Source organism: Dioscorea cayenensis, chromosome 19 (assembly GCF_009730915.1).
Source record: "Dioscorea cayenensis subsp. rotundata cultivar TDr96_F1 chromosome 19, TDr96_F1_v2_PseudoChromosome.rev07_lg8_w22 25.fasta, whole genome shotgun sequence".
Classification (NCBI taxonomy): Eukaryota; Viridiplantae; Streptophyta; class Magnoliopsida; order Dioscoreales; family Dioscoreaceae; genus Dioscorea; species Dioscorea cayenensis.
Window position 1 is genome coordinate 27,322,237 of NC_052489.1, and position 12,773 is coordinate 27,335,009.

Consider the following 12,773-nt stretch of genomic DNA (forward strand, 5'->3'; position numbering starts at 1 on the left):
GAAGCAAGATGTGTACGTTATTAAAAACTTCCAGATGTTTATGACTTTTGATTATATATTATAACTTTTAAGATACATTCAGCATGTCATGTTTCTTATGTTAGAGAACCGTCTATTTGAAATGTCATAAATCAATATTAAGTAGTCTTCTTTAATTACTCTTAATCACCAACAAACACGTAACTCAAGAAAAAGCCAAAAGTTAATGTAAAAAATTCTCTTAAGACCAACTAAATCTCCACAATTTTCCATGTTTCCATGTCATTAACTTTGAAGATCTCTAGTTTTTTTGGCTACCTAACCTCCAAATTTCCTCAACTAAGAAAAATGAAATCAATTAATGACAACATAAGTATGCATGGCATCTTTGTACAAGCAACTAACTAATTAACTCTCATGTCTATAAATACCAATACATTAGCAAATAAACTTCTTTAACAAAAATAAATCTCAATCAATTTGTTGGTTCAAGCAATGGCTTCCACAGCATCAATCTTTATCATCTTGGTTGTTGTTTTGATCTTCGGCAACAACCAAACATGCAGCTCGGCCCGTGTACTCACCGAAGCTGTTCCACATACACCGGAATCACTACCTCCATTACCAACCGTGCCAGTTTTTCCAAAGCATACATTACCACCGAAATCTAGCATGCCATTTCTACTGAAACCTACATGGCCACCAAAAGCAGCAGAGCCTTATTTTTCTAAATCTGCACTACCACCACTGCCTTCGGTACCGGTTCTTCCAAACCATGCATTTCCACCAACACAAGAAGTACCAACTTTACCGAAATCTATGAAGCAACCAATAATCCCTGCTATTCCTCCTTTCCCTTATATTCCTGGTATTCCCAGTATTCCTCCACTCCCTGCTATTCCTCCCTTCCCTTATATTCCTGGTATTCCCAGTATTCCTCCACTCCCTGCTATTCCTACTATTCCTTCTATCTTCACTACTCCACCACCTCCATCTTATAAAACCAATCCTTGATTTGATTATGATCAGCTTAATTATATACCTTGGTAGTATTGATATTTGTATTGAGATTTTAGCTAGTTTGTCTCTTGGGATGTATTGTATTGTTTTCCATTTTATACTATTGCTTCATGTATCTTTGCTTATGATTTATGAATAAAAGTCTTTGGTTAGACTTATTATTATTTTTATTATTTAAATATAATATATTTGGCCATTTCTTGAGATATTATTATCGAATATCTTATTTGGGATGTTTGGTTTAAACTGGTATGTTAAGATATTAATTATTTTATGTTTAAGTCGATTTATATTTATTTGTATAAAACAATAATAATAATAATTTGTAACATATCTTTCTTACATATGATCATCATAACAATATAATAAACTTTTAAATAAAACTATTAATTGTGTTTTGTCGAGGTGAACATTCAAATAATTTGATTTGTATTTAAAAGATTTCATATTTTAAATAATATATATACTGTTCTCTTTCTGATTGTCTATGTTAATGTCTTAAAATTTCTGTAATTTTAATTAATATTTAATTTAATAAAATATTATATCCGAAAAAAAAGGTACGTAAAAAACATTCAAGTTCAATTCAGGATCAAAGAAATTATACTAAACACGTGTCATGCATCAAGTGTGCTTTCCCCACTAGATCTCCGCCGTCCATTGCCGGCATCTAAAAACCCTAACTTTATAAATAGTAGGATATGAACAGAGACCTGGCTCAATCTTAGCATCGGCGTGGGAGTTCGGGGCGGGAGGTCGTTTTTAGGGTTTGGGAGCTCGAGAACGAAGAGATGAGGGCCAAGGTGAGATCTTTTTAGCCTCGATCGATCTTTCTATGAATTTCATGAAGGTTTCTAGAGTTCTGTATCTTGTTTGAGTGAATCATGGACTGGTGGTTTTTACAGGAAAGGAATTCATCTTGGGTTTTTTCTGGTGGCATTGATGTAGTGGATTTGAATTGTGTAGGATTTTTATAGATATAGATGTACTGATTTTTTTTTAAGCAATAATTGAAATTATTTTCGTAGAAATCAACGAGGAAATGTTGAGATTTCTAGGCGGTCCATTATGTTGGTTGTTAGTTAATGAATGCGTGTAGATAATTTTGGTTCTACTGTCCTTGAATCTTATATGGAGTTATAGTTTTCTACATCATGTCATAGTGAATCCATGTGAAATGTATAATATGTTAATCATAATTTGAAAATTGATGTCCAATTTCAGGGACTTTGCAGTTGACATTGCATGTAATGCCTAATTCTAGTGGTGCATAACTTTTTTTTTTTTTATTGGTTCTTTAGATTTGTTAATTTTTTCTCTTTCTGAAAGTGGAAAAGGTCTGTGTGTGGCGAATTAGTACATAAGCTCTAGAATCTTTCTTGTTTGGTAGCTTGAGTTATTTTAAGGGTGGTACTTACTGATGACCTTTAGCTTAAAAATGTTTCCATGAAATTTTTGCTTTATGGTATTTATCATTGGGTTGCTTTTCAGAGGTTTTATAGAGTAAGCATTCTCCTCTTGACTAAAAGGTCATTTTTTTTTCCAGTAGTATGTGCATGCATGATAGTTGAACCTAGTTCATCCACTAGTTCATCCCAAATTGTGAGGGTGCTAATTGCTCCAGTGGAATATAATGGTTTACTTGGTGTCAAAATTTTGCCATTGTGGTTTAGTATCCAGCACATCTGCTTTGAACAAGGTTTGTGTATTAGCCTATGTAGTGGGATGGTTGTGATGTGTTAACTGGCAAGTTTAAATAACAATAGTTTGGACTTGTCATGTTTATCTAGACCTCCTAATATACTAATATGAAAGATTTGCCATGTTTGCATTGATTTTCCTACAAAACCAAATGCAATTTGTATCCCTTTTCCTAATTTCTGTTTCATTAATGGCCATCTTTTCTGTTAAAATGAGTCTCTTCCTATTAATTATTTCTAATTCTTGTGGAATCATCATTCAAGACTTAACCTGGTCACTGTCCATTAATTTATCCAGTGGAAGAAGAAGCGCATGAGGAGATTGAAGAGGAAGCGCCGAAAGATGAGGCAGAGGTCGAAATAAGCAATGACAAGTTAATCAGGAGAGCTTTCATCACCTTGCCCCAAGCATGTAGAAGTGAAGGGATTTTGACTCCATTGCCCTTCTGATGTATTGTGGGTGTTGCTGCTGATGGATGCGAGGTTCTCTTGTCAAAGCAGTATTCCTTGTTTTTTTTTAATTCTTTTCCAAGTATCTTTCTTAATTAGATTGTTTGCACACTTAGAAGTGTTAAGAAAATCCTCTTTGATGTGGAATTAAACTTAGCCCTATCTATCATGATTTTGGTTTATTTTCGTTTGCAAGCAATGTGGCAAGGATGTTTTTTTTTTTAACTATTTCATGCATTGTGTTTTGATGTTTGGACGGCATGTGTGCCTCCAGTTGAAAATTGAGATATTGTTTGGCGTGTAGCAATATGGTGCTCATGTGTCTCTGGATTGATAGCTATAATAGTCGTAATAAACAATGACTTTCGTAAGGTCTGATTATAATAATGGGCTTATTTCCATAATAAACTAATAATTTATATAATATGATGGATATCAAACCGACCTTAGCTCAGTTGGTAGAGCGGAGGACTGTAGTGCAACGCGGAGTAATCCTTAGGTCGCTGGTTCGAATCCGGCAGGTCGGATTTTTTTCCTCTTTTCTCTCTTTCAGATTTATTTGAAATTTTTAATAAATTTACCCAACTTTTGGAATAAAAGTTACGCATGCCTGATGTTACCAGTGTGAAGCTGGTGGCACCATCATGACTCGCCCTCCCAGTAAATCACACACCCTATGCGCAAACAATTGAATCACTCACTCTTTCATCCAAGACATGACGCAATAAGATGATTTGAAAACAGGTATCACACTATTTTTCAAAATGGAAATGGTGATAACATACATTGTGTAATCCTTACATGGCTATGTGTCTTGAATCTCTCTATCCACAAAAATTTCTTTCAAGGGATATTTACAAGATCCCACTGAGTTCTCGCCATGGAAAATTAACAGGCACAGGAGAAGCCCACAATGGCTCAATAGATCTGAAACTGTTCAGTCACCCAAATCATGACTCTCACGAAGATATTTATCTCGGAAAATATCAACAATCACTTCATCAAAACTTTCAAGATCACCGGTATCACGCAATTTAGGAAACAAACTGGCTATGCTGCTGATAGCAACCTCAACTATTTTCCTTTGATTGAGGCCGGCAGCAATGGCAATTGTCTTCAGAACAATTTGGTGATCAACATTAAGAAGAGGAATAATTGCATCTAAACACTCCTCTTGAAACCCATTCATTAACCAATAGTCAGCAAGGGAAGCAAGTTCCACATATGCCTGGAGCTCTGAAAGTTGCTGCTCCCCATCCATATTGTTCCACGCACAACCATTATTTATTCTTGGGAGCTCCGCTGAATACATCCACTTGACTAGCTTAACCAATGCATTCCATCCTATGGGAACCTTGATAACATCTGCATTACTGTATACAGGGAAGAGTAAAAACATTAGTTAGTGATCTAATTGGATAAATGGTCTAATGAAAATGGCCAATATTTAAACTCACGAATGTTATACCATGCAATTATTAGGTTTTTTATCACACCTTAGCAGGTTGGTTAATTGTGAAACCTAACATGTTAAGTGAACAACTATTAAGTAGTAACCTGGCAGGCCCATCCATTGTCTTTGAGTTTGATGTTTGACTGATCATATGAATTGTGACGTGTGAATGGAGCAGAAATATCCAAAATCAAATAAAAATATAACACAGGTATTTTTGGTACAAATCAGTCCAAGTTTCTGACTAATCAATTTGGGCAGAGTTATAACCCAGGCAAGAGTGGTGGCTCTAAATCCATGTTGACTTAAAGGAGTTTATTTGGAGGATGAACTAGAGTTCTACGGCAGATTCAACAGATGATGGACTCCAAATTATATCAAATTCTTGGCTTGGTTGGGGTTTGCCTAATTTTCTGTCCATTTTCCTTTCAACTTTTTCTCAATGAAGTGAACATGCCCACCCACAAGTACCACTGCTTTCGAGGTTGAAAAGGAGTTGCAACTTCTTTATAAGGCCGTTTATCTGGATAAGAGTGATTTATAGTTTCTCATGGGATGAGAGTGAGGAACAGTCATTTCAATAACAAAGGCATATATAGCTAAAGTATACGGTTTTATATAGCTAAATCATGCATGGTGGAAGTTGTGGAACATATTTCACAGCAACCTGATAAGCCTACAACAAGTTTACCACAAACGCAACATCAAGTATTGAAATGTAACCTTAATTCAAGGCCAACCTGTCTCGCATCCCAGAAGAAAACAGTGCCCTAAAATAATCACAGCTGGATGATAGTACTACTTTGTGTGCGCACATATGAGGCATTGAAAAGTTGGCAGATTGAGCAATTCCAAGCCACTCCTTCAGTTGCCTTACCTTCCAAGCTGATGTCCCTGCAATGGATATTATATACAGTGAAAAGAATCAATATAAAATACCACTTCGGAGGGGAAAAAAGGCAAACTGATACTGGAAAATATGAATAACCATTCTCTTATGCACCTTTTTCCATCAATTTGTTCTATTTCAACTACAAGTGCCTAACATTGTCTTCTCTACAACTAAAATACAGTTTTCCTACTGTGTCGGTTGATGCAATTGGACATGGTGAGGAGGACTTACGTAAAAGCCTGGCAAGCTGGTTTAAGTGCTTGTGTCAGGTCACAAATTGGCGTATCAAGGCCCCATTTAGGTAATCCTCGCTGGAGCATGTACAATAATGACTTTAAGCCACAAAACTTGGCAATTTTTTTCACTGGCCCAACATCCTCAACCTCCACTTGGATCATGCCTGAATAAACATATTCCAAAATCTTTTTGAAAGCCATTGCATCCACCTCCTCAGATATGCCAACTTCACGTGTGAACTTACTTGGTTTTAGTTCAAATACATGCCTCTCTGTGGACACATCACCCGGTTTCTTGTGATTGAGAACTTTTTCAAAAGGCAACAGACGTGGGCATCTTGCCAAGACAATGACACTGTGAGCATTCAGAACTTGACCATTTGAAAATACAAATTGCACGTCAGCAAGTTCGTTTTCACCAAGTGTTCTTTCTAACCTTTTGCCAAGCTTGCTTGGAAACCCGTAAAAGTTGAAGAAGCTAAGAACATATGCAGCATATGATTTTGTCCCTGGGCTAAAATTTTTGGACAAAACATATTGAAGGTTCTCAACAAGAAATTGAGCTTCAGAAATTTCACACAATGCACAGTGAACTTTGCCAACAGAATTTTTTTGATGATTACATCTCCCTAAGACATTGAGTAGCCGCGCAAGTGCATGAAGACAATGAAATAAAATCACGTTCTCCCCTTCCCAATCAGTGGCATCACTCCAACAGCATGCTTTTATATAAGGATATCTATCAATATGGGAAGGAATGGCTGACCTACTAAGTTTTGTATCACCATTTAAGCATCTATTGATAATGGCTGATATAATATATACACCTCTCTTCTCTAAAATAAGAATCTCATACTCTGATAAAGTTGAATAGCATCCAAAACTTACAATATTAACAGTTGTTTGAAAACTATCTGATATTAAAGAGACATCTCCAGTTGCAATTAATGTCAGTGACTCTAGTAGAAACTCCAAATGTTCATGACCATCAGACTGTAGACATTCGGATAAATGGTGTTTTGCCTGTGATGAAATGTATTTGCTTGGTGAACAAAGCATCTGAAGGGTTGCTCTTATAGGTTCAAACTCAAAGTTGTCAGAGGAGGACAACTTAACATGTCTTCTATGCATCACCACCTTTACAGCAGAGCTGTTACATCGGAAAAAATAAATAAATAAAGTTAAAGGCTAATTTTCAACTCAAATCAAAGACTTCCAAGTATGGCAAACATTTCAGAACAAAAGTAACTAAGAAGAAAAATAACTTACCACGCACAGGAAATTAGAACCTTAAGATACCAGAATCTTTGGTCAGTTTTGAAGAGAAACTTATCTTCACAATATATTGCAAGCCATCCGAGAATTTCCCATATATAAGCTCTTACACCCACATGACATTCATATATTTTTGAAAACAACATTTCAGTGGGCAGAGGGTTTTGATTTATGTTGATCATGCTGCAATCTCCTAAAAGAATATCAAAAAGGACTTTGTCAATGCCAAGCTTCCAAAAGCATAAATGATGATCACCACTCCAACATGCTATTAATGCTACATGAAATGCCACCATCCTAACGGCGGACTGAACATATGTTGATGGTTCGCTCAATGCACTAATTATTCCTTGTACAACAGGCTCACAATAGACATTGATTAGCATGTGGCAACCCTTGGCAGATCTCTGTAAAAAGATAAGAAATAGTGACTCAATATAAATCATAGATATTATGAAAAAAAAAGCATAATGACAAGATAAAGGATTCATCTGAACCATCAAAGATTGGCAAACGTTTAGGGCCTGAACTCGAACCAAGCCAGGTTGTGAGGGTTCCATGCTTTGAATGGCCTTGGAAACAATTTGTTTGTTTCCCAAAAGCTCCATTGCCACATCTCCACAAAGAGCTGACATAAAAATTTACACCATTATGACTATTGTGATAAAGAGAATACATAAATTGAAACACACCCAAGAAAGATAACTTTTAAAAGAACAATAAGAAACACACCTAGAGTTGCAAACAACTCAAGGGCAGCAGCAGCTGCTGAAGGATTCGGGTGTGAACAAATACTCCCAAGCTTCATGATCAACTCAGAGCATTTCCAAACATAATATCTAGCAGAGGGGCACTTCAAGATTATTGTTTTAAAAAGAGAAGCTATGTGCATGAAATATTCATATGATTGGTCTACATCAACATCATCTTTAAAAACAATAACAAGGTTGCCAATTATATTATTTTCCTTAATCACTTTCCAAGTTTCCTCATTTTTTTTCCATCTCATAACCCCTGGACTTTTCAGGATTTGATCCATTGCAACTACACAAGAGTTCACCACCTGCGACTGACATTTGGACAAGCAGCGTGACAAACAAACCACAAGTTCCCAAATATCATATTTACAAATGGAAAGTTCTAAAGTTAGGACCAATTTGTTTGTTGTATCAGCAGCAAAGCCCAGAACTCTCTCATTTCTTGAACAAAGAATAGCTTCCAGTGCAAGAAACATATCTGAGATACAATCCTGCAAGGACAAGAGCAAGAATTAATGGCATAAAACTTCATCTCTGGAAACAACTAGACTCCATGCTAGTGTAAACAGCTTTCTGGTGTTCTCTAGCACACAATATCATAATCATCATATCCAGAAAACTCCACTTCAATAGAAAGGTATAAAGAGATAACACGTCTTGAAACATTTGGCACAACACTCAAATACCTTGTCATCAAGTTGCACAAACTTCAGACACTTCCCTATGAATATTAGGACAATCTTGCTTTTCAATTAACAAAAATTCCAATATTTACAGAGGAAAATATCACAATCAAAATCATATTGAGAATCACAAATGATTCCTAGCATACAAACTCATAAAAATCAGATAAAGAACCACAAGAAATCAAAAGAACACAAATTAGACCAGATTCAAGACAGCAAATACCTTCGGAATTGAATGCTCCAAAGCGTGAGGAGAAACACAACCAATAAAATTCCCCATTGCTTTGAGAACATGCAACTGAATTTCAGTATCAGAACACTGCCACTTCCTCTGTTTGTTATCATCAACCCTAAAGAAGAAACCACCATGAAAAAAAAAAATAAAAAAACATACAAATAAGGAGGAGAGAGATTGACAGTGAAATCACTTGATGCCGAGAGCAAGGGCTTCATGGAGGCGCTGTCGGACTTTGATCACGTGGTCACTGAGCAAGGGATTGCCCCTCCGGCCACCACGGCCGGCCTTCGACGACGACCTCATCGCACCGACGAGAATGAGACACTGATTGATGGGCTCGAGAACACGAGCTCCAAACTGTTCTTGAATGATCTTGACGGGCCCAACCCATTAACTGATCTTTATACCACGTGGTCCACGTCTCAGTATCCGGGAAGCGCTTTCTTGCCTTGTGATCAATATGCTTATCCACACACTTCTAATTACTAATTACACACTGTAATTAGTACTTCCCCTGTTTTTTTGGTTCCTTTCTTTTTTATCAAATCTCATGTACAAAAGAATTTAGTTATTTTATAAATTTTTATAATTTTTTTTTTTAAATTATCCATAATTTATATCTTGATATTTTTTTATATTTAATTCTAATAAAAAAAATTGAATAGAATATTAAAAATAATTTTAAAAAATAATAATAATATTTTTTTTATGTTAAAAAATAATAAATAAAAAAAACATAAATTTGTGTCAAATAAAAAAGAATAAAAGAAGTATATTAAAAGCAAATTAAAAAGATAATCACATAAAATTAAGGGAAAAAGACAAAAACCCACGTGGTTTCCACTTTTGCAAAACGAGCGACGTGATCCGATTCCATAACACGTGGTTTTCCAGATTCTACAAAAAAGAAAAATCAGAATCGTCGTGAACTCGTCACGACTTGACAAGGCAAATTCGTCAATTCAAGTAATGGTCCGGTGACATGGCGTAAAAACAAGTTTTTGAAGAGGGCAAAAACCCTATGGTTTCCAAAGTTTGCAAAATAAGGCCAGAGGTTTTTTTTTAAAAAAAATTTATGACATGTGTTTTTTAAAAAAATGGAAAAATTATAGGTATCTTAGTGATTTCATCTAACATGTAAACTAATAGCATACAAAAAATTAATTTATAAAATATGAATTACCAATGATAAATACAAAATACATGCATAATAACCACAGAGTTCCAATGAGGAGTAGAAAATGCATAATTATAAACCAATTATTTACAAAACACAGAATACCCAATTTAATAAACACAAAATATATAACTACATAGTATTTACTTACAAAATACTAGAGACTGAAGTGTAATGCACATCTAAATGCATATGAAAATATAAGATGATATTTTGCAAATCAAAATGCACGCAATATTACATGAGAAACCCAAATACAAAATATGCCTTCAAAGTCATTTACATAATATGCATTCCATAGTGCATCCCCAAAAACGTCAACAAAACATGGTGAAGATTTAGATTGTCCTTCTCTTTTGGAAATTGGATGATGCATCTCTGTCTTCACTTGCAAAATCAGCAAGTTGGCTAGCCCTTTTGAAGTTTTTGAAAATTGATGGTGGGATAGGTAGCCTTGGTTCATTTGAAGATTGAATGACCCTCTTTTGTGTACTTGAGATGGTAGGTGCTTGCAAGGTTGATACTCTGCTTGGTAGTGACACATCATTCCTAGCTTGCTATGAACATATATAGTAAACAAATTAATCAACTACAAATAGATTATTCAAAATTAATCAAGCACACAATATGTATGTCTAATTTGAATTTATAGTTAAAAAAAAATCAGTGGATATGAATGTAAAACACACTCTTGCCAAACTAGCTTGTTCAATGGTTGTTTGGCTATGAATTACATCATCTTGTGTACTCGCAGTAGAATTAGCCTGTAAACCAACATGTGAGTAACATACTTCTGTTGTGTTTTTTCTCTTCCTTGGTCTCCCTCCCTTATTTGGTGGGTTCTACAATCCAATGTAACACACATCAAAATCTGCATTTAACAATATATATATATATATATATATATATATATATATATATATATATATATATATATATATATATATATATATAATTTGAAATAGAAATAGCAAAAGACATTATACCTCGCTTGGAACATAAGTTCCACTTGCCTTTGCTTTCTGAATTCTAACTCTCTTTTGCCATGCACTCTCTCCAGTGACAGATGCTTTACATCCTCGTATATTATGCCCAATTTGATGACAATTGCCACACACCACACTCTTACCTGCCCTGGAAACCTTGTAAGGATTTTTTGGCTCATCTGGTTTCTTCGTTCTTTTTCTTCTAGGCCTACCAGGGGGCTTCTTCACAGTCCATGGATGAATATCAGGATGCTCTGTTCTTTCCCAACTATCTTGGCTAGGAACAGGTTGGATTGAATGTTACTATCTTGGCTAGGAACAGGTTGGATTGAATATCAGGATGCTCTGTTCTTTCCCAAAATAATCCCACAAGCTGAAATAAGATAAGTAGTCAATATCTACTGATTCAACCTTCACAACTTGACCACCCTCATACACCATCTCATCTTCACTCCTCCACTTACCTCCATAGTGCAGGACAAGGTCCACAGTAGACTCCATGACATTCTATTATCAAAATAGGATATTAAAAAAATGATGCTAAGTATACAAAACATCTCTAGATTAATTAAAAAAACCATGTTGCTAGTAAACTATAGATCAAAACAGGACACCAGTAAAACATGATGCTATAGCAATGATACTATGTTAACTTAATCACAGTTAATATATATTATCTTAATCAAAGTAATGGCAAGATAATGTAGATGTTGCCAGCCTTAATGCAATTGGCATCATCACAAGGAGAAAAAAATAATGAAGAACATAAGGTTTCATATTTAAGAACACTAAAGTAGATGACAACCACAATTATATTTGACAAGTAATAATTATTAAATGGACATTTGGCATGAAAGCATAACATTTGACAATATATTTTGAAGTATTATATACAGAAAGGATTATATAGCATAACTTAATTGCTCTTGGTTTAAGTAGATGCAAAAAAAATTGAATAATGATCTGGTAACAACTATAGTGGTATTATTCACTTCCAAGCTGACATAAAAAGTCAAGCATAGATTAGTGTCATGTGTACCACCTATCTAACAAAGATTGTAACTTAAAATACACAGTACTTAGTCCATTCATAATCATATAAACTTGGTGATTTTTTACAAAGAGATTAATAAAGATTTCCTTGATCTTAGTGAAAAGAGGCCATAAATGTATCTCAAAGGGAGTTGATGTTAAGCATTAATCCTCTAGCATGAGTAAAAAGAATGCTTATATGTATAAGCATTAATCCTCTAGCATTGCAAAACACATACGTACAACTTATTCCCATGATTTAAAACAAGATTTAAAACAAAGGAAGGTGTTCTGTCATCAATGCTTAAATATATAACAAATTAAACTATTTGTGAGAGAAAAGAAGCAAATAAAAGGGGTATTGTCTTTAATGCTTAGCAACAGAACATTTCATACTAGATGTAGGAGAAAAGAAGCATTGCTCAAAGGGTTTGCAAAAAATGAAAAAAATTTGAGAAAAAGAGTCAAGAAGGAGAATAATACCTGAGAAATCTCTGCTTTGCTATGAGTAAACTAGGAAAATTCGCAGCTCTGATGTGAGGGCTTGGAAGCAATGCATACAAGTGTTCATTGTGATGCTTGAACACCATGAACCCTAAATCTTCATCCCTAAATCTTCAAAGTCTCAGGAAAGAGTGGATGTTCCTTTTTATAGAAATTTGGGCAACTATCGAGACAATATCATGGAGGCAAATTGCAATTAGTGCTTTAATCCTAATGCAGCACAGTTCTTTAAAAAAAACTTGTCTTTGCGCCATGTCACCGGACCATTACTTGAATTGACGAGTTTGCCCTTGCCAAGTCAGCACGAGTTCACGGCCGTTACTGATTTTTTTCCTTTTTTCAGAATCTGAAAACCACATGCTATTAATCTGAAAAAATCACACGCCT

General features: G+C 35.0%; 2 protein-coding genes, 2 long non-coding RNA genes and 1 other non-coding gene across 6 annotated transcripts in view; 3 read left to right on the forward strand and 2 right to left on the reverse strand.

Annotated features, from left to right (window-relative positions):
- LOC120249308 (protein PELPK1-like) overlaps nt 1-1,157 on the forward strand; it is a 2,922-nt gene extending 1,765 nt beyond the window's left edge. The window contains exon 2 of the mRNA XM_039257810.1: nt 454-1,157. Within this exon, the coding sequence (XP_039113744.1) occupies nt 454-993 (540 nt within the window). The 3' untranslated portion in view covers nt 994-1,157. The remainder of the gene's footprint in view (nt 1-453) is intronic.
- A 554-nt stretch (nt 1,158-1,711) lies between these two features.
- On the forward strand, nt 1,712-3,377 carry LOC120283720. Its single transcript, XR_005543330.1, has 2 exons — nt 1,712-1,802; nt 2,998-3,377. It is a non-coding gene; the product is annotated as an uncharacterized LOC120283720 (long non-coding RNA).
- Nucleotides 3,378-3,589: 212 nt separating this feature from the next.
- On the forward strand, nt 3,590-3,676 carry TRNAY-GUA. Its single transcript is given in 2 exon segments — nt 3,590-3,626; nt 3,641-3,676. It is a non-coding gene; the product is annotated as a tRNA-Tyr (tRNA).
- A 240-nt stretch (nt 3,677-3,916) lies between these two features.
- Nucleotides 3,917-9,043, reverse strand: LOC120249309 (BTB/POZ domain-containing protein At1g04390). The gene is given in 9 exon segments (XM_039257811.1): nt 3,917-4,522; nt 5,343-5,431; nt 5,433-5,496; nt 5,726-6,880; nt 7,000-7,412; nt 7,503-7,633; nt 7,738-8,254; nt 8,673-8,799; nt 8,878-9,043. Coding segments are annotated over 9 exon segments (3,045 nt in total). The 5' UTR covers nt 8,991-9,043; the 3' UTR covers nt 3,917-4,086.
- Nucleotides 9,044-10,650: 1,607 nt separating this feature from the next.
- On the reverse strand, nt 10,651-12,510 carry LOC120283662. Of its 2 annotated transcripts, XR_005543313.1 has the most exons (4): nt 12,366-12,510; nt 11,315-11,357; nt 10,851-11,223; nt 10,651-10,706 (listed from the first exon to the last, which is right to left on the reverse strand). It is a non-coding gene; the product is annotated as an uncharacterized LOC120283662 (long non-coding RNA). The 2 variants fall into 2 exon arrangements; XR_005543312.1 differs by having other exon boundaries at nt 10,851-11,357.
- Nucleotides 12,511-12,773: the final 263 nt, after the last annotated feature.